Here is a 21962-nt window from a genome sequence, read left to right on the forward strand (position 1 = left end):
AAGAAAAACAAACACAAAACAGAGAGGGGAACATCTATTTAAGGGTAATGGGGCAAAGACAGGAACTTGTAAATATTCTTTCAAAAGCAGCGCCATAAATGGACGGGCAAAGGGTAGCATGAATAAGAGAACCTGCATAAGTGCAGACANTGATAAACCTCTTCTGTATTGAAGAGTATGTGAAGATGTAATATCTTTAATATCAACCTGATAAACCTCTTCTGTATTGAAGATTATGTGAAGATGTAATATCTTCAATATCAAACTGATAAACCTCTCCTGTATTGAAGAGTATATGAAGAGGTAATATCTTCAATATTAACCTGATAAACCTTTTCGCATTATCTTTAATATTAACCTGATAAACCTCTCCTGTATCGAAGAGTGTATGAAGAATCCTGTTCAAGGATTTGATGAGCAGGAAAACTAGGAAAACGGATCCATTGTAGATCCAGGTGAACCAGGATCCGGCAGGAAGATACTAAAATAATTTCAATTAATTGTCAGCTCAATATTTTTAGAAACTCAGGTGTCGGAAAAGACTTTTTAGAGTCAAGAGTGTTTTTTCATTGACGTGGGAAATTCACTTTATAAAAAAAAAAATTTTAACGCAAAAATTTACGTGATTGCAGAAGCCCCCCCCCCCTCCTCCTTCTAACAAGTTGAATGCCCGATTCACAATAACACCCTTCAGTAAGCCACTGTCTGAGTAAAAATAAAGTAGATATCGTAGTTTATCTTGAAAAAAAAATATGTATATTATTCTGGCAATTATATATCAAAGGTTTCCTTACCAGATGAATAGAGAAAGGAAAGCAAAGGAAGAACAGCCAGAGATAGAGATGAACTGTGTTTGTAAATGTCCTAAAAAAGTTAATGTTTAAGCCTTTGTCAAAATTTATTTATAACAAAGAGCCTTTTATCTTTTCTGCGTGGCCTGAGAAGAAAGGAGTGACCCGACCCGTCAGGACCCCCTGAGATAATGAGATGTGAGTCTCAGTGCAGGCAGAGATGGGCATCGCTTTTTTGAAGGAACGAAATTTTTCGAGGAAAATGTTTTTGTTCAGAAAAAAAAAGAACGATGGACGAAAGATATGAAAAAATGATCGTTTATTAAAAACGAACGGGGGAAAAAACTATTTTTTACTGAACGAACGATTTTTTGGAACAAAATTTTAAAAAAACTCAAGTTTTTTACTGAATGAACTATTTTTTCGAAAATACACACTTCTGGTATAACTATAGTTCCTGAGCTGTTTTGATAAATTTCAACAGCCCCTTTACCCCTCTCATTACTTCTATTTATACTGGACAAGGATTCAAAGCTTTTTATCCATCTTTGGTCAATGAGCACAAGAAGCGATTGAAAACTTTGATTTGTGTCGCATATAAAAAAAAATGTTTGTGACATACAAAATCAAAATTCGAAAAACCCTGCTTTATTATCTCGAGGTTTAAAATGGTGGTTATTCCAGATTATTTGAATATCGTAACAAAGAACTATTAAATGGTCTTACTTGTGATAAGAATCATGATACCAGCCTCCAGTAAGCGAGGCCCAAATCCCCTGCCTCGTTTGTCGGGCGAGGTCGAGTAATGAACCCATCCTCTAAACTCCCTCCGTGAAAACTATAAATTCAGCATCATCTCTGAAAAATGGATTTTCAGACTCCAACTCACATTACGCAGAAAAAAAATTGAAAACTAAAAAACAAAGATTTTTTAAATGTTCTCAGGAAATAAACAGTTGAGAGACTCAACTTGAGTTTGAGTTACACAAGAGTTAATGAGGCAAACGGTGGAGTTTGAGTAGAGTAGTGGTCGGTTTCGGAGTTTAGATAGGCTTAATCTTGAAATGTAGACCAATCAGAGAGAATACAATACATTTGAGATCCTGAACCAGATAGTAGAAACATCTGAAAATAGAAATATAACATTAAATTAATTCTTAATTGTTTCTATCAAATGAGAAAAAATTACCCCCAATGTTTATATTTTTAAGAACCCCTCCACTTCCTCTTAGAAAATCATTATTTTCGTTGAGATGTTATTTATGTTCATTAAGGGTTTAATTCGCTGAACCGGGGGAAATAAAATGTTTAAGGGAAAATTAATTTTCTTTTTAAATTCTCAAAAATGAATTCCCCGATCCCCTGTATGTACCTCAGGCCGTCCGGGTCCCTGGACTGGTTGACGTCGACGAGACTGCCGATTTTGCTGGTCGTGAATGAGATGTGCTCGTCGCCAATCACAATCTCGAGCTCCTGCCGGCCAACACGATCAGGCTGCGGCCAGAGTGCGTCATCTTCAGCCATGATCTCACTGTCTTCGACAATCCTTCGGAGTTCGTTTATCACCTAGGTGAAAGGTTAATATTGATTTAAATTTAATTAATGACAACCGAGCTTTTAAGCTCTAAGTTTCTTTCTTTGATTATGTTTAACTTAAAAACTCAATACATTTATCTGAGACTGAATTTTAGAGGGAAAAAACATCAACGCCAGATCAACTTTTAAAAAGATTTTCAAAGATATCAGAATGGTGGGTTCTGAAATAAGTTCCCTAAGCAAGTTTTTTTTGACTTCTTTTAGATATTTCACCAATTAAAAAGTTAAAAAATCAAAATCATTGATAAAATATTCCCACAACCTCTATTTTTGGAGATTTTTTATAGACATTTCATAAATAAATAAGTACTTGCTTAAAATCTCAGTAAGTAAAAAAGAATTCTAAGAATAGATTTTATAGGGAAAACCCTAGGACAAACTCTTGAAACGATTTTCATAGATTTCAGTTCAGGGTGGGGGGATTCTGAAAAAAATTCTTGAAGTATAAAACAAAAGAAACAAACTTTGTTATTTCTTATGTTTCTTCACCATTATTATTTATTTTGTCCAAAAAAGATGTCCTCCATTTCGGTGAAAAAAAAATGATGAAACATATTATTTTAGAACAGGGAAAATAATTTTGTTTTTCTAAGGGGAGAGGTATACCTTGCTTTGAACGAAGGCCTCCTTCCTGATCATTGTATCGTTCTTGTAGTTGGAGTTGTTGGCGTACCTGAAATGGCCAAGGCCAGGGGGTGTTATAGGCTAAGAAAAATCGAACGTATTTTTAAAAATTTTAATTCAGATTTTTTTCTTCGGGCAACGCCGGGCCCTACAGCTAGTATTATAGCATATTTACATTTATAAATCTAAAGCTGTCAAAACAACCGGGCCAAATTGACTGATTTTGTTAGGGCGCCCATGGGTGTAGGTGACAAAGGTTAAAAACGCCGGGCGCTTTAGCTAAAATAATGTTTTTTTACCATTCGCATGTAAACAGCGCGGCGATAGTAACTATGACTTTGACAAAAATAAATCACACATTCTATAATATATGATCGATTTTATATTTATATATATATATTATTATAAAAGCAAGATTTCATAGACAGAAAATTTCAAAAAAAGAAAATACAAAGAATGAGACTTCTCTTCATAGATATTGTGAATTAATTCTCTTATTTTTAATCATCTGTTTTCTATATTTGTTTAGTTTTACGATTAAATCAAACAGAGTTTACTCTGTCATGTATGGTTAATCTAAAAATGTTTGAAATGCCAAACCTCAAACAAAAATTGAATGTAAGTCTTTTTTTTCAATCCTAACAGCTCCACCTACCTAAGCTTGCCATCAGGCCTGAATTCAAACTCGAGGAACTCGTGTCCAAACTTCCCCTTGTGTCCAACATAATACCGGAGATAGAAATCCTGACTCATTCTGATAAACTGATCTGAAATGGTTGTTCACCCCCTCCTCCTTCTAACAAGTTGAATGCCCGTTTTACAATAACACCCTTCAGTAAGCCACTGTCTGAGTAAAAATAAAGTAGATATCGTAGTTTATCANCCGAGCTCAGCGGTTCGAGCAGGTAAAGGGGCTACACGCATGAATATGCCCATGCGATACTTTTAATATATGCAGTCAGTCATGCAAAATCATTGATAGGTAGTGGAGGGCCGCCCGGGGGGGGGGGGGTCCAAAGCTGGTCCCCAAACAAAAATTACTTAACACGCAAATAAATTTCAAATAAAATTTCCCAGTGTTAAAATTAAATAATAAAGTGTAAATTAAGTTTTTAAGGAGCGTGCATTTATTTATTTTATCAAAAAAAAACATAATTGAACGCAAAATGCCGCTGATAAATATAATATCTGAAAAAAGCGGTAAACAGAAGATGTTAAATGTCGTCTATTATTTCAATAATTCGGGAGAAGTAATTTTTGGTGGATCCGCATTTGAACTACTGCCGTTTGAACTATGGTACGTTTGAACTATTGCTCGTTTGAACTATTNTTTCATTAATAATATTTTAATAGTTCAAATGAAAATAGTTCTAATGAACTAAAAAATAGTTCAAATGAGTAATATATTTACTCGTTTGAACTATTGTTCATTTCAACTACTCACGTGGTCCCACGTGCAGTAGTTGAAATGAACAATAGTTCAAATGAGCCATAGTTCAAACGGCAGTAGTTCAAATGAAATAGCACCTAATTTTTTGATGGTGCTATTTAGTTTGAACTATATTACCGTCCGTCTGAAGACGGATGGGCAAGAAGATATGCCCATCCGACCTGCAGCTGTCGTAGGTCAGATGTTACAGTAGGTCGGGTGGGCATGTGTAGCGGATGGGCAATAGGACGGATGGGCAGTAGAGCGGATCAACATTACCCCGTCTGAACTCATAACTTTTTGAACCATTTGGTCGTTTGAACTATTGCACGTGGTACCACTAGTAGTAGTTCAAGCGACCAAAAGTTCAAAAAAAAAATTCTGTGCGCATTTGAAATTGTTTTTGCTCATTTGAACTATTAAAAACAATAGTTCAATTGAGCCGAAAAATATGTACAGGTGAATCCCAAATATATGAATAAATAGCAAGAGTTTTCATAATGTCATATTACATATTTAGGATCAAATGCCGCGGAAAAATGAGTCTTGCCACCGGCGCCATTTTTTTATTTAAAATTTTAAAATTCCACTGAAGACTTTCATACTTTTATTAAAGAACAAGATTTTAATCCAAGATCCATAGTTCTCATTGAAGAACAAGATTTTCATCGGAGACGCAAGATTTTATAATTGGAAAAACAAGATTATTATTGGTCGAGATATAAGATTTTCATTGGGGATATAAGATTTTCATCAGAGATACAAGATTTTCATTGAAGCACAAGATTTTCATCAGAGATACAAGATTTTCATTAGAGATACAAGATTTTCATTGAAGAACAAGATTATCATTGGTCGAGATATAATATTTTCATTGTGGATATAATTGGTGTTCATCAGAGATACAAGATTTTCATTGAAGCACAAGATTTTCATCAGAGATACAAGATTTTCATTAGAGATACAAGATTTTCATTAGAGATACAAGATTTTCATTGAAGAACAAGATTTTTATTAGAGATACAAGATTTTAGTCGGAGACACAAGAATTTCATTGGAGATACAACATTTTCATTAAAGAACAAGATTTTCATTGCAGGAGATCCAAGATTTTTATCCAGAGACACAAGATTTTCATGGGAGACACTAGATTTTCATTGAAGGACAAGATTTGCATTGAAGAACAAGATTTTCATTGGAGACTCAGGGTTTTCATTAATAACCCAGGATTTTTATTGCAGCGCCCAAACTTTTCACCAGAATTTTCATTGGATAAAATTTTAAATAGTTGGTTTTCATTCTGTGGGTAGGCTGGTAGCTCTGACATGAAAATCTGGGGTTCTCTGATTAAATTGTTAAGGTGTCCTCAATGAAAATGAACAGATCTGCGATGAAAATCTGGAGGTCTCCAATGAAAAGCTATATGGGTTTCCGATAGTGTTTCCAGTACCCGTATACAACGCGTAACACTTTCTAACACTTTCACAGGAGCATTACGCGAAATTACATGTTAAAATTATGTATACAAAAAGGAAAGTCTAGTTTCGCGTATTTAAGGCGTAATTACGCAAAAATACGTGATACGAAAACCATTCCGTGATTAGTAGAACATATTAATTCTCAGAAATGAAAATAGCGGAAAAATATATGTAAGGATATGCGGGCTACAACCATGTCCAATCTGATTGGATAATTTAAATGCTTATAATTTTGTTAACCATTAATTATAAGAACTCTGTAAAATGTCGTCTTCAACTCGAATCTCCTGTCGGAGACAGCCAAACCAAATTTTCAGCCCGCAAATTCCTTTGTACTCCATCTCACGGAGCTTGAAAACTTTTTGTTATTGTGAAATCATTAAAGTTAAGCAAGAATATTTCATAAGAAGCATCAGTGAATTTCGTTAAATATTCAACTGTCATTTTTTCAGAAGTTAAAAAAACTTATTTCAATACTGATCAACAATAAGTTTCCCCCTATCACAACCTAATAAATCGTAAGATTTTTTCTATCATTAATATTCATTATAACATTGTTCAAATAACCATGACCTATAATTTATGTTATTTTTTAGGAATTAAAGATTTTGTTGTCGATTTTTCTGAGACGGGGTTACTCTGTTGTGTGTATTTGTGCGGCCTATCGGGAAAGAATTGTCCGGGGAAAATAAACATCCCCACCAGAATCCTAACTGGCCTATTATTCTGATTTGTCTAGCGTATTGCTGTTTTCCGTCAACAAATTTAAAGTTTTGCTAATTAGGCGTTATTAATGCAAAACTTCGTTAAATTACTTTGTAGAAATTACGCGAAATACGCTGTATTTTCCCGAAATAGAAGTTTCGAGATTACGCGTAATTATTACAAAATTTCGCGAAATTGCCCTGAATATAGCGTAATTTTGCGAAAATAAAGTTTTGCTAATTACGCCTAATTGTTGCAAAATTTCGCCAAATTACTTTTGGTTTCGCCAAAATTACCCGTAATCCTGCGAAATTACACAAAATGAAAATTATTTCACGTAACTACACGTAATTTCGCGTAAGTGAATAATCATTACGTTGGAAACCCTAGTTAGTAGTTTATGATGAGATGGCAAAGGGAGTCTAAGAGTAGACGGGTCTCCGATAGTACTCAAATAATATGATAATTTGAACTTTTCACTAACTCATGAAATTTATATTTTTGCTTCTGAAAACTTGTTCCTCAAATTTTAATCCATTTATAGAAAAACATGTTGATTGAATATCTTCAGGCATGCAAATAAAGCAGGAAGTAGGAAATTTCAATACATTTTAAATTTAACCATACTGCATACTATTGGATCACAACCCAATTTCCTTATATAAAACTGGAAATCAGATTGAGCAGACACACTTTTTCAAAGAGTAAAAAGCATGACTTGTGAATTGTGATGGGCAATAACAAATACTTCGTTCTTCTAGAACTTTTAAGGTTTTATACCCATCACAAAATATTAAAAGGTTTTTATATTTCAAAACTGTATTCAGATTCTGCAAAAGTTTGATTTTATCAAACTGCGCAAGATTTGTATTCCAAGAGAACCATATAAAACTGCAGAGAATAGAAAGACGACCTTGCAGTGTGTTTGATATTGTTACAAACCAAAAGAATTTACATGTTGGCTTATATTAATTACTTTTTAAGTAAAGTGGCTCTGTGAATCCACTAAGCATTGAAGCAATGCAAAAATGCTGTGTTACATATTCACTGGAAGATTGAAAATTACAATTTATGTCTAATAGTCTTCTTCCTATTTAACAGTTTTATGGTTTTCACTGTATACATAGAATAACAAACAAAAAAGACAATTGTTTAGAGCAGCTCAGAAAAGCAAATGTTTAGAAGAAAAAATTTAGTGAACGTTGTCAAATCTTATGGGAACCTTTTAAAAGTCCACTAACTAGTGACTACTGACTACTGACTACTGATTACTGACTAGTGACTATACTGACCAGTGACTACTGACTACTGACTTTTAAATAGTGACTTCTGAATAGTGACTTCTGAATAGGGACTTCTGAATTGTGACTGCTGACTATATTGATTAATGACGGATACTTTTACTTGTTCTAAAATAAATCTATTTTCTTTTTATATACCTTTAACAAGCAATTGTCAGAAGAGACAAGAACAACGTTTTACTGCTCAAGTCTAAATAAATACTTCTAGTTTATGTTAACGATAAGTATGTAATAATGAGTGTCCCATCACAGTAAAAACTAAGGGTCCACTGTCCAGGTTTTAAAGTCATCGAGCATTAACTTTGGAACCCATTTTCACTTCTTAAATGAAGATCTTTTTACATTTGTTATTTAAAACTTTTTTTACACCTTTAATCATTGACACAACAACATTGTTGGACATTATGTAAACTTTAAATATCACTATGTGAATATTAATCATTTAAAGTTTACATAATCAAGATGTTTTATGTAAAAGATAGAATCTAAAATGTTTCTAAACATTTTGTAATGAATAAATACTTTTACTTAGTATTCCCCATTGTAGAAGGTTAGTTTGTGTTGGCAGGGTGTCCAAACAGGAGTTGAGTTTCAGTGTACCTTTCTTCAGATTGAACATGTAAGATTTCCTGCAGATCATGTCAGATTTTTCAAGCACTGCCAGGCAGAGTAAATGTCCTTGTTTTACGACTGTTTCTGTATGTTATTTCCAGAAAGTTTCATTTTCAAAAGATACTTTTTCATTGACAGTTTTTTTATCATTTTTTGTAGCATTGATGTTAAAAAGCTTTGTCGTCCCACTCAGGCATTTCTGCGTGACCATAGTTCTCTAAATTTGGTTGTTGAAACATTTGTTCTGCATAGTCTGTGATGAAAATTTTGCGGAGCCAATTTTTTTCCCCTGTCTAATTTAGATTATAATTGTTTCATTTCCCAGTATTCTTATCCTAGTATATGCTTTCGTCATAGTTGTTTTGTACAGGGTGGATATTGAAATGTTTTCTAGGGCAGGTTTCAAGTGTAGAGCGGCAGTTGTTGCATAGGGTGGTAATCCAGTCCATTTTTCACAAATTTATCAGTAAATGTATCTAGTTTCTTCTGATGGCTTTGTGATATTGTATGATGCAGTGAACAGTGTTTTCTACATAAATCTTTAATATTGATGTTGGATCCGTGATTGTGAATACTATCTTTCTGATTGCAACTGACTGAATGAATTGGACCAAAGAAAACAGAACTAAAATAACATGATAGGAACACTTACCTCAAACTCAAATATTCTTATTCTCATATATCTTTGCAACCCTATGCCGTTCTTTGATATTGAAAACTATTTGAATTATCAAAGGTTTACACAATTAATTTCTAAATATATTCAGATTAAAAAATTAGAGATTATGGAAAGTGTCCATGGCTTCTTTGTTAATAATGTCAGAAAACTAAAAAAAAAAAAAATATGAATTTGGACTTTTGCTTTTTAAAGGGACTGAAAGCATAAGTTGAAATGGTAACATTGAAAATCGGGAATGCCTCTCTTTAAATGAAGATCACTTGAAATTACGCATTCCGTCCGCTTAATATAACCTTTGTCTCTTCCTTCTACAGAGAAACCGCGAAAATTGTTATATGTCCAAGGAAGTTTCACCAGTAGCTTTAACATCAACTTGTTAAGTGAAATGGGTCTGACGGAGTACAATACACAATTACAGTGTTTTAAGTTCATTGGATTTCTAAAAACTCGAGTCTAACAGTCGTCCCCCTATTCCACAGTTTTATGTGCCTCACTGTATTTTTTTCTGAGACTGTAGAAAAATTGAGAATGGCTGCATCGTATTTCTAATGTAAACTCTACATTTACTCTAAGCATGCCTCAGTGTTTACTTAATTTTGTGCCAGTTCCACAGAATATAGATGGAAACAGAATTGAATTGTATTCCCGCCCCCCACTACCACTTCTAGCACAAAAGAAATCCCCCTCCCCTTGCTTCTTCGCTGTAAAATGCAGTTTATCAAGAGCTGATGTATAAGTTAATTTATTGTGGCCTATAAAATTTCCAATTTACACAGAAAATAAACCTTTCTCCATGGAAAATTACCTCACTCATTGTTAAATTACATATATGTACTCCAAGTTATAAGATTCAAGAATATGTTTACTCCAGGTTATAAGATTCAAGATTATGTTTACTCCAGTTTATAAGATTCAAGAATATGTTTACTCCAAGATATAAGATTCAAGAATATGTTTACTCCAGTTTATGAGATTCAAGAATATGTTTACTCCCGTTTATAAGATTCAAGAATATGTTTACTCCAGGTATAAGATCTAAGAATATGTTTACTCCAGGTTATAAGATTCAAGAATATGTTTACTCCAGATTATAAGATTCAAGTCTAATCCTTTGGGGATAACCCTGGGAAAGAGACAAGGTATATTGATCGTGAACCACTTCCGTCGTACAAGAGCAGTGGTTGTTGAACCTTTGTCAACGTATTTTCAAAGTTTCTAAGTTCTTGCTATTTATTAATTTTGGCCCGAGGACACCCATGATATCCTATCTGCTCAATTTGTGGCATAATTGTTGAATGTTAAATTATAATTTGATTATTTCTATTTAGATAATTGAATTTGAACCTCTTAGGAATTCAACTTGAATTTGTTAATTAACAAGATGTAGATATACTTTAATACTAGCTCAAATACTCGGTTCGTTGCCCGTGGAGTTTCAAGTATTTCACAAACTGGGAAACGACCTCTTCCGTCAAAATGGTTAATCTGAGGTATTTTCCCAAAGGCGACTTACCAAGGAACAATTTCCCAAATATGAAAGTTCCTAAGTGACCACTTTCCTAAGGTTATGTTAGGCCTTAGCAAAGGAGGAGGGGGGGGTCGAACTTCGAGGCTATGGGGTCAAGCGCTGCGCTAGGACAGACTTGGAAAGTGCAGCTTGGGAAATTTCACATTTGGGAAGTTGCAGCTTGGGAAAATGCCTATGTGAAAGTGCTTAACAATATCATCTGAGAGATATACCGCCTACCCTTTGTTAATCAAATGCAAATGCAACATTTTAAAGTTTGTTACATCTTTCCAAATAGATTATCAGTCGTTTTGTGAACTGTTGAAGGCATTATTTTTTTTGATGGTCATGTAAAATCTATTTGTACGTTTAAAAATAACATTATATGAATAAAACATTACTTATCATTGTTCTTAACTCAAAGAAATAAATAAACACCTAAATTTTTCCAAACAAAGAGTTAAAAAAAAATCTTTCATAATATAAAATGGGGTTTACATAACACATTACACATTAAACATTACACAGAACACATTACACATTACACAATACACATTACACATTACACATTACGCATTACACATTACACATTACACATTACATATTACACATTACACATTACACATTACACATTACACATTACACATTACACATTACACATTACACATTTATAAAAAGTTCTGAGATCAAAACTTTTGATTAGTAAATCCCGATTATCTTTTGCAATTTACGGATTAGATGAATACTTCTTGGATATCCCATGGTGGTTGATCGTACTCTATTACAGGGATAACTAAATTCGAGGAATCAAACACGTCCTTATTCATTAAACACTTAAAAGTTGTTACTCAAGCTCAAGCGTCGCGTTGTAGATTAGCGCTAATGCAGATCTACAGTTTCATTTAATCCCTCTTGGATATCATATGATGCATCGATCTTACAGATTCGTACTCTTTAGGAAATTTAAGAATTTAAGAAACCGGAGAGGGATCGCTAAAATACTACTGCAGCCGGTACAAAATCTTGAATCCAGAGATAGCTATAACTGAGGGATTTGTCAAATGTAAAGTTATCATTGTGGATATTGTGATAGATTAGCGCTATTTCATCCAAAATTAGCAACCACTGTTCAATGATTGTTCATTTAAAATTCAGTAAATAACTGATTATAATTGAAAAATTTACTGTTATCAATGATGATTTTTTTTTCAGACTAAACCGATCCATGTCGACTCCGGAATAGATTCCCAGACACCTCCCTCCTCTCCCTCTCCTCCTATCCTCAAATCCACTCAGTTCAGATCCTCATCCTCCTCTGCGTCCTCCGCCACCCAGAACCCGTCCTCGGATCGCCGTCCTAAATCCCAATACCTTACGGAACTGCCACCCCGCCCTCCAAGCAAGAAACGCCACTCCTACCATCTAACCGCCTCTGACAATTTACATCACGGTGATGTGACATACGCCGACCTAGACCCCAAGGCATTTATGGTTCCGGCTAACCATGTTCTTCCACCACTTTATGACAAACAAGCATATGCAGACATAATGGTTTCTCAATCTAAAATAGTTTAAAAACAATATTTGTGGATTTGTGAAAATAGCGCATTTTTGACATTTGTATATTTTTTTTCCCATAGAATTCACGTGAGATCTATAAACTTTTTAGAAATTCATGAGTTAAATAATAATATCCTTATGAGCTGATAAATGTAACATGTACCAAGATTTCTTGGAAAAATCTTTTTTTCTGATTTCCCCAAAACTGATTTTTTATTTATATAATGTATTTTATTCTTGTAGATAGTTTTATTCGCGTAATTGTCTAGTCCAAACAGATTTCATTATGGCCCACAGTGCAAAAAAATAAAATAATCAAATTAACATTTTAAATTTGATTATTTTGTTTACACTACATGGAAAAATTGTATTTTTATCTTATTTAAACGTTGTGATGTTTCTATTTTATTATTAAACAGTTTAAAATAAAGATACATTTACGTTTTTGATGTTTGAGAACCTCAGAAATCAATTCACCCAACAAACGTTGCATTAGTATGAGCAGATCCTGCCGCCCTGTAAAGCACACGTCTAACTAAAGAAAATTGCACGTAAGATTGGAATCTTAAATGTTTTCGATCACAATTTAATTGTAGGGCATTAAGTAGAACAAAAATGTTTTGAATATTTGATAAGCATCCGAATAAATTTGTTTTCTAATACTAGAGAAGTTACAAGGTCACAAAGTCACATAAATTTTTCTTTCTCCTTCAGTCTAATTTTCACTGGAAACGACACGCTCCCACCTTTATCACAACTCTCGGTCACAAAGAGGAAGTGGAAAGTAAAAAAGGGAAACAAAAAATAATAAAAAGAAAAAGAGAGAAATTTTTAAAGAAAGTTTATGTTTGTGTAAATTGTCATAAAAATCACTAACATTTTGTGCGTAATATCGAACACCAAAATTACGCGCATTTTAATCGAAATTATGAACAGATTAGTAGAGATCTCGCAGATTTTTTAATCTTACATATTTTACATTCGGTTGGAGACCAGTGGAGACCAGGAACAATGGAATAGGAATACGATATTAAATCTTTACATAAGTGTATTTGATTTGGATACAACCCAAATAGTTTTTTGTAGCTTATCAAATCAATTTGATAGTGAAATGGGTTTATCTAAAATGCACAATTTGTGTGCCTTATGTTGATTAAGCTATTAAACGTCATACTTGAGTTAAAAAGCTGTCTTCTTATTCTAGAGTTTTTTGATTTTCACTGTAATAAGTTGATATAACGAAAGAAAGTTGGGATTTCTTCTTACCGGGTGTAAGAAGGTTTAAAATCATTTGTTCAATACTATAAAGTAGAATAAATGTGTTCTTATATTAATTAACTTTTAACAATCGGGTGTAAACGAAGGCGACTTTAACCTTTCGCAACAGAACAAAAACTGTCCTAAAAGTATATTACTAAAGTTTTTCTATCAGAAGTAGTTTGATTTATCATTCAATAATCTATCCTAATCAAATTTTAATATTTTCATTTAAAAATTGAAATCACTGAAATTGACCTTAAGCATGCAAAACAATAAAATCAAAGTAAAGAAAGATAATTCGTCTTCTTAAAAGATATTGCGGTAAATTGTCGTGAACCGAGTTTTACAGGCATGATTCATTTAATATTCCATATATATAATGAAAAAGAATGATGTTGGCCCAGATTGACTAAAATTCTATATGTTTTAGAAGATATACAAAGAAGGTTTATTTTAAACTTGAAAGCACAGAGCAATCATAGTCTGAAAATTTTGCTGAATTCCGAAAATTGTCTTTCTCCGAAAATGTGCCGTTAACATTTTTGTACAGAAATAATAAATAACAAATAATAAAAATCATTAATAGATAATATTTCTTATAAAACCTTACTTCTATACAAAATGTCCGATAAGCCCGCGAAAATTTCCTTTCCTATATTGCAACACTTTATAATATTTCAACATATAGGGAGGGAAGGCACAACGCAACCGTTTTTCCGTTTTTTGTCTGAACCGTAAATAAATTTGTCAATTATTCAATTCTTTCTAAAATATAGAATGAAATATTCTAAACAATAACAAATGGTATGAAGTGGCTGAAAATTAGAAAATATAATGATTTTTGACACAAAAAAAGGTTAGCTCTCTTCCGAAAAGATGACTTTTTGACCGTCCTGACGGAAAAAAAATATGCGATGTGCCTTTCCTCCCTCATAGAAGTCACAGCTGTGCTAGTTAGTTGAACAGGTTATCTCTTCTTATACACACCCATGTATACAAACTAAAGAATATTCCGGAATTTGCTTGACGAAGATGGAACATTGTTCGCAGTTCCGCCATAATTTTTGCACCATGTGTACTAGAACTATAATACTCATACTTTTTTGTTATCCAAACCAAACTGAAAGTGCCGCCAATGCCAAACTAAAAATAACCGGTTACAACCGTTTGCCATATGGGTTAACCTATTGTGAAAAAGACACTGATTGTGATGAAAATGAGTTCTGTAGGTTCTACGCAGATCTGTCCTACTGCCATATCTGTATCGACTGTTATGGTTACTACAGAAGAAAGGTCCCTGAAGGTGGGTGCGCTAAGAACAGAAGCTTGTGCAGTGACTGTATTCCTGGTTATAGGATTATACAGGGAGAATGTGTTAAGGTAAAAAACAAATAAAATCAAAAATAATTTTTATTCCATGGATTGAAACTGTTTGAAACAAATTGAAACTGCTTTAAACCGATTGAAACTGTTTAAAACAAATTTAGACTGTTTAAAACGAATTGAAACTGTTTGAAACAAATTGAAACTGTTTGAACCATAGAAACTGTTTGCAACAGATTGAAACTATTTTAAACAAATTGAAACTGTTTTAAACAAATTGAAACTATTTTAAACAAATTGAAACTGTTTTAAACAAATTGAAACTACTTGAAACAAATTGAAACTGTTTTTAACAAAATGAAACTGTTTAAAACAGGTTAAAAATGTTTGAAACAGATTTAAATTGTTTGAAATAGATTAAAATTGTTTGAAACAGATTGAAACTGTTTTAAACAAATTGAAACTGCTTGAAACAAATAGAAACTGTTTGAGACAGATTGAAACTGTTTGAAACAGATTAAAATTGTTTGAAACGGATTAAAACTGTTTTAAACAAATTGAAACTGTTTTAAACAGATTGAAACTGTTTGAAACAGATTTAAACTGTTTAAAACTGTTAAAAACAGATTGAAACTGTTTGAAACAGATTTAAACTGTTTAAAACTGTTAAAAACAGATTGAAACTGTTTGAAACAGATGGAAAACGGATAGAAACAGATTGAAACAGATAGAAAAAGATTGACTCCGCTTGAAATTATAAGTTTCTTTTTGTATTTATGCTTTGATCATAAAGGAATGTGAATATTACTATTAAAAGGACTATGGTTGTAATTTTAAGTGATCTTCGGGGATTACCAATTCTCAATGGGGTACCCTTTGTAAAGAGCGATATAAACGTTTACCAAATAAAAAACATCGTTGTTTTTATAGCTTAAAAAGTAGAGTTAAATTCTGACAATTTCTTCGTTTACGCAATTCGCTTTTCAATAAAAACCACATTTGAAAATAATCAATAAATAAAGAGATAAACATGGATATCTGATTCTTTGTTAATTATATATAAACTTTATACATCAGTGTTTGCGAGAATCGGACATACCACACATAATTGAAATTCACCTAAAATGACGGTCAAAGTCCCATTAATAAATGCAGTTTTATGATATTATGATTATATATATATATATACTAGCTCCAATTGTTGCCCGTGGTATTTAAAAAAAATTTGAAAAAAAAATTTTGATTTTTGAAAAATACAAATATTAGATTTGTTTAGCCTATTTTACCCCCAGTGTACCCCTGGGTTCCCTTAAAAAATGTCAGCCCATTCGGTCCAGTCGTTTGGAATATACGAATATCTTGTTTCATTAAATAGATAGAAGATATGATCCGCTCTTGTTTTTGATGCTTATTTGTTTTGATATATTTTTATTATTTACGAAGTTACTATTCGAAGAACAGTTTATAAAGAAGAAAAATTTTCTATAATGAAATGCAATTATTCAACATTAAAGGACAATCCAAATAAAAAATACAAAGTAATCCAAAAGGATTTACAGTTTTAATTTCAAGTGACCCTTTATTTAAAGAGGGACATGTCCGATTTACAAAGGTACCCGTTGTATAAACTACTTGCTGAAGGACCCGGCGTTGCCCGTGGGAAAAAAATATTTGAAAAAATATTTGCAGTTAGTTTTACGTGAAACCATGATCCTGTCTTAATTACACAAAAATCACATTGAACTCGGTTTTACACGTTCATATATTTTACCACATTTTACACACTAGGAAAACCTGTTTTATACAAAATTCGCAGAAATTGTATGAAGTCATTAAACACGTCATAACATTGCTTTATCTCGTCGACCCTTATCTAACTTCTTTATTTAATATCAAAATGAGTTTTAATTTTTGTTTGAACACTTACCTAAAACTATAATTGTCTAATCCTTACCTAAAACTATAATTGTCTAATCCTTACCTAAAACTATAATTGTCTAATCCTTACCTAAAACTATAATTGTCTAATCCTTATGTCCTAATCCTAATTCTTTAAAAGTTTTAAAATTAGAATGAAGAATTTTGCCAGATCAAAAAATGAACGCCTGAAAAATCAAAGGTTTACACAACTATAACTTTAAAATATAATTTTATGAATTTGAAAATTAGAATTTAAGACTTCAAAAACGCAAAAATCAATGAATCTATATATAAATTTGGCTTGTCTGTTTGTATCCAATAAACGTCAAAACGGCTAAACCGATCGGGCCCAAATTTTTTGTGGCACCTCGCATTATTCCAGGGAAGGTTTATGAATGATAAAAATTTTAAAAAAATGTGTTTCAAAGGTTTTTAATTTTGTAAAAAAAATTTTAATTCTTGAAAATCCGCGATTTTTTTTTGAAAAATCTAAAAAATTGAAGCAACTTTTCATAACAGCCTTGATCTATAATTAGTTCAGTTACTTTTGCATTGTTTTTTATTTAGGTTGGTTCTTCCACTCCGCTTTTATCAACTTCTACTAGTTCTCCTGGAGATTTGGCCAACCCTGAAACTATGAAAATAATCCTGTCCTGTGTTGGCCTTGGCACATTTCTATTAGTATGTGCATGTGTGGGGTTGTTTTGTTGTTGGAAGAAGAACAAAAAGAGAGGAAAGCTTGAAAATCATCCAACTTATGAAAACAAAGACGAAAATGACTATGTTCCTGTTATGGTAAAAGAAAACGAACCTCCTACAATCAGTCCTCACAACACTGATCCTTCTGCTCCTTTGCTCATTGATCTTAAACCTCAAACTGATAATCTTCTCAATGATCATCTTCTCAATGATCAACGTGAAATTGAACATGAATCTCTAAGCCAAACTGTGGTCTTTAATCGTCCAATTTATGAAAATCCACAACTCAGAAATTTTACTCAGAACAACGACCTTCCACTACCAAGAAATCCTTCAACGGTAATGGATTAAGAAACCACACTTTGGTTTGATTTTTTCAAAACTTTAAATTATTTAAAGAAAGAGATTAACTAGACAATAAACATGAAAGTTGAGCAAAAGGTGCAGTATTTTAGAGAACATTTTTCAGGATTCATTTGAGCCCATTTTATTTTGTATGATTGTTCAGCAAAGGCGCAAATTAATCTTTAAAATTGCTCTCTTGGTAAACAATTATACACCGTAAAATGTGTCATAGGCCTTAAATGAACCCTGAAAGATTTCTTTTCAATACTGCACTTTCAGCTCAACTGCCATGTCTAGCCAGTCTCTCCCTTTAATGCAAACATGCAAATAAGCATAATATCTAAAACAATATCTAACATTTTAAAATCTTTAGGCAGTTGACAATAATGGCAGACGCATTCAAGTTTGGAACCAGCCTAACTATCATGAGGATAGAGCCATCCGTCCTCGACCTAATGCAAATCTTGCCCCTCGAGAACCACTCCAAGAAGGTGGTCCTCTGTACCCAGATCCTGTATCAAGACGGGTTGGAATGTCCGTCAATCGTGATCCCACCTCTAGGATGGATCCCGAAGCCGAACACAGGGTGGTTTCAATGCCGGATCATATGCCAAATCCCAGGGCGGATCCCTAGGGCGAATCCCAGGGTGGATCCCAGGACGGATCCCAGGATGGATCCTATGCCGAATCCAGTTCCAAATCCCTGGGCGGATGCCAGACTGGATCCTATACCGAATACCATGCTGGATTCTATGCAGAATCCCTGGCTTGATCCTCTGCAGAACCCCAGGCTAGATCCTATGCCGAATCCCAGGTTGGATCCTATGCAGAATTCCAGGCTTGATCCTCTGCAGAACCCCAGGCTAGATCCTATGCCGAATCCCAGGCTGGATCGTATGCCAAATCCCAGGCTGGATCTAAGGGCGGATCCCTCGGCAACTCCCAGGGCGGATCCTAGGCCAGAACCCATGCCGGATCCAGAAACTGATCCCAGGCCAAGTGCTAGGTCGCATAGCGGACGAGGGATAATAGATTTCAATTGTCGCCTTGAATTTCAGTTCTAGTCATTCCTGAAACATTTGCCAAACTTAACATTTACAATCTATTTTTGATTATGCTCATTGTGCAAAAAAATTGTTATAGTCTACTCTATTAAACACGTTTTTATATATAATTTGTATGGCCAAAATTAAAATGGTTTTATAACTTAAATAGTTAATATATGCTCAAATCTAAATACATTTTTTTATCCGACAAAGTAGCTGACGATTGTGACAATCCTACCCTAAAATTATGTTCCTATTTTAAATGCTAAATTCGCCAATTAAATGACTACATTTCATGATTGGAGTTAAGATACTAAAAGGTAGGGCTGCCTGTTTACTAAAAATTAACTCACCACGAACAAAGAAATATCTATCTTCATTTAGAAGATATTTTCAAAAAACGTTTTCAGTGTTTAGATTTTTGTATTCGCCTACTCGAGATCAACATCTACAACAAAACTTATTACATGCATAGAAAGAACAAAAAATTTAGAAAAATCGGTCTCATCGCGGCCACTAGTAAAATGAAGTATTAATTGTTCACTAATTATTTCTAGAGATCCATTGCTAATTGAGGAGCGCGCATGCGCAAAGGTTCAAAAACGTAATTTTATTTCTAGCGCTTCATGTGGCAAATTTATAGGTTTATTTTCGAAACTGAGGTGCAATCAAGAAAGCTTTACGAATATTGCACACCATAGGGCCATTAACAGAGGTCAATATGGTCTTATTTCTAAGAAGTTTACGATTTAATGTTACCCTTTTTTGTCTGATTACCAATTGAGGTGGTGGAGATTACCAATTGAGGAGCGCGCATACCGCAGAACACGTTTAGGTGGCTGTGATTACCAATTTAGGACTTTGTTACTCCCCCCCCCCGCTCGTCGAGTCGCTGAACTACCTACCGCTGGTTCAAATCTTGAATTTGATTTTAAGTTAAAAATTCATGATTATTTGAATCGGTGATTAAGAATTTGAACGAGCGTTAGATAGTTCAGCGAAATCTCCAGTTTATTAAATTTGAAACACATACTGCGTGATAAAAAAAAATACAGATTCTCTGCTCTGTGAAAAACTCTTGAAATGAGAAATATAAAATTTAGAATAGTACAGTGGGAACCATAAAATATTGTAAGAATTGGAGTCTTTTTGCTATTTAAATTAAGCATGAAGTTAGCTAAGAATGTAAATAATTTGAAATTGTTTTTATCCTTAACGACTTTTCATGACAATTAGGAAGAATCGTTCTATGTCTCTATTCTTTATTTTTATTTTACGCCCCACAGCATAAATATTCTTAATTAATCTTCACATGAATTTCTAACCTCAACATTTATTTCATCAAAAAATAAATAATACATTTAGAACATTAAACACAAATAAGGTTATTTAACAAAAAATAACTAATACTGCAAAAATACAATACATGACAAGATATCTTCAAAATATGGTAATTATTAACTAGCTAATTTTGCAGTTAATGTTTTATATGAAAACGTACTAAATATGATAAGTATTTTTTATCATATAAGAATAACTCAGATCATGAGGTAAAAAATCCAAGAATGCGTTTTTCTAATCGCACTGCACAGCTATTTAACACCCTAAGAATTTCGAAATTATTCACATTTTGTTCGAATAAAAAAATGTTAATTTTATTTCATAAAAATTTCTAACATTTTGCTCATTATTTTGACAAAATGTTTTTAATTGAAAAATACTTTTGATAAGTTCGATATTACTACATACAGTTAACCCAGAACTTCGGGAGTCATCGAAAGAGTTTATCAAATGTCGTCTTGATAACTTTTCAATGGGTTTACAACAGGGTTACCCACACGGGATGAGACTTTATAGTTGATTGCACAGAATTTTTTAGTTCGTTTTTATGCAATTAGGGTTCCTTGTTGGCCAAAACTGGCATATTTTTGTGATTAATTGTTCAGTAAACCATCCAATACTTAATCAAATGCAGAAACCAAATATCAAGCTTTAAATTGCTATATTTTTAGAGACTTGGGTCGTCTTTACAGTCTCATCCTTTGTAGATAACCCTTTATCATATTATTTAAAAGAAGCGTCCGCGAAAACCTAATAGGTATTGGATGATAGTTTAAATAGAATCTGTGGACTATGGAGTGTGAAAGTGGGCTGTTAAACAAGATAATAAAATGTGTAGATATTAAAATATTAAGATTAAACATTGTTTTCGTTGGATGATTCATTTCTGGCTTATCCTATATCGTTTGTTGTAGCAAATACAAGAAAAATCGTTAATTGTCTTTTTCACTCTTGCAGATAGAAAAATTCAGGTTTGGAAATCAATGTTCATGTGTCTTTTTATATCCTCATAGTCCTTAACGAAAAGTAGTATTAATAAAAAAAGAAAAATCTTTTCGTTTAATCAACGAATTTGGTCCCAAAATAACTTCTTAAACTTGTATTTTAGATTTATAAAATCTCTGAATAAAATAGTATCATTTAATATTATGGCAGGATTGATATGTTATAAATAGTAAATATGTATCATTTAATATTAATTATTTGTTATCTAGATCTACTTATGTTTATTCTTTGCTCCAAATTAAAGTTTTTTTTTGAAAAAATTAAAGACAAATTCCATTAAAAAAATTTGAGTTTAAATGCTATAAAACAATTTTCCTCTTATTATAAATATATTCTCATGAATTAGATCTTTAAAAACCCCAACTAAGCTCTAACAAGCAGGTCCTGTGATACAATAATACAATTCCATAAAAAAACTGATTGTACAACAGACCGATCAAAAAGGTCCCTATAACAGTATGCACAAACATACTATAAATTCTAAAAATTCTGAAAATTCTAAATGTACGACTGTAGACGTAATTTCCAGTGAAAAACCGTTAAAACCTGCATTTTCTGGGTCGAAATGATAAAAAATACCAATTTGGATATTGATGCAGCAGAGAGAAAGAAAATAATTTAATTTATCTAAGATAGAGAAAGGATTGTAGTTGATCACATAAAGGCTTAAAAAGGCAACGTTGTAAAAGTCGTTAAATATGAGTCCAATTAAATTAACCTTCATTTATGATTTACGTAAAA

The 21962-nt window shown here is 32.8% G+C and overlaps 4 protein-coding genes across 4 annotated transcripts; 2 read left to right on the plus strand and 2 right to left on the minus strand.

Annotated features, from left to right (window-relative positions):
- Positions 1 to 202: 202 nt before the first annotated feature.
- On the minus strand, positions 203 to 1623 carry LOC111706260 (pecanex-like protein 1). The gene is made up of 3 exons (XM_023479092.1): positions 1518 to 1623; positions 795 to 864; positions 203 to 481 (listed from the first exon to the last, which is right to left on the minus strand). The coding sequence occupies exons 1-3, from the start codon at positions 1604 to 1606 to the stop codon at positions 203 to 205; spliced, it is 438 nt and encodes a 145-aa protein (XP_023334860.1). The 5' UTR covers positions 1607 to 1623.
- Positions 1624 to 1648: 25 nt separating this feature from the next.
- On the minus strand, positions 1649 to 3781 carry LOC111706263 (protein mago nashi homolog). Its single transcript, XM_023479095.1, has 4 exons — positions 3667 to 3781; positions 2994 to 3060; positions 2164 to 2357; positions 1649 to 1916 (listed from the first exon to the last, which is right to left on the minus strand). Exons 1-4 carry the CDS (start codon positions 3762 to 3764, stop codon positions 1835 to 1837), a joined length of 441 nt encoding a protein of 146 aa, XP_023334863.1. The 5' UTR covers positions 3765 to 3781; the 3' UTR covers positions 1649 to 1834.
- Positions 3782 to 14406: 10625 nt separating this feature from the next.
- Positions 14407 to 18981, plus strand: LOC111706266 (uncharacterized). The gene is made up of 3 exons (XM_023479097.1): positions 14407 to 14922; positions 17353 to 17823; positions 18203 to 18981. Exons 1-3 carry the CDS (start codon positions 14575 to 14577, stop codon positions 18461 to 18463), a joined length of 1080 nt encoding a protein of 359 aa, XP_023334865.1. The 5' UTR covers positions 14407 to 14574; the 3' UTR covers positions 18464 to 18981.
- Positions 18501 to 18893, plus strand: LOC111706261 (circumsporozoite protein-like). Its single transcript, XM_023479093.1, has one exon. It carries the CDS (start codon positions 18501 to 18503, stop codon positions 18891 to 18893), a length of 393 nt encoding a protein of 130 aa, XP_023334861.1.
- Positions 18982 to 21962: the final 2981 nt, after the last annotated feature.

This window comes from Eurytemora carolleeae, unplaced genomic scaffold (genome assembly GCF_000591075.1).
Source record: "Eurytemora carolleeae unplaced genomic scaffold, Eaff_2.0 scaffold679, whole genome shotgun sequence".
NCBI classification, from domain to species: domain Eukaryota; kingdom Metazoa; phylum Arthropoda; class Copepoda; order Calanoida; family Temoridae; genus Eurytemora; species Eurytemora carolleeae.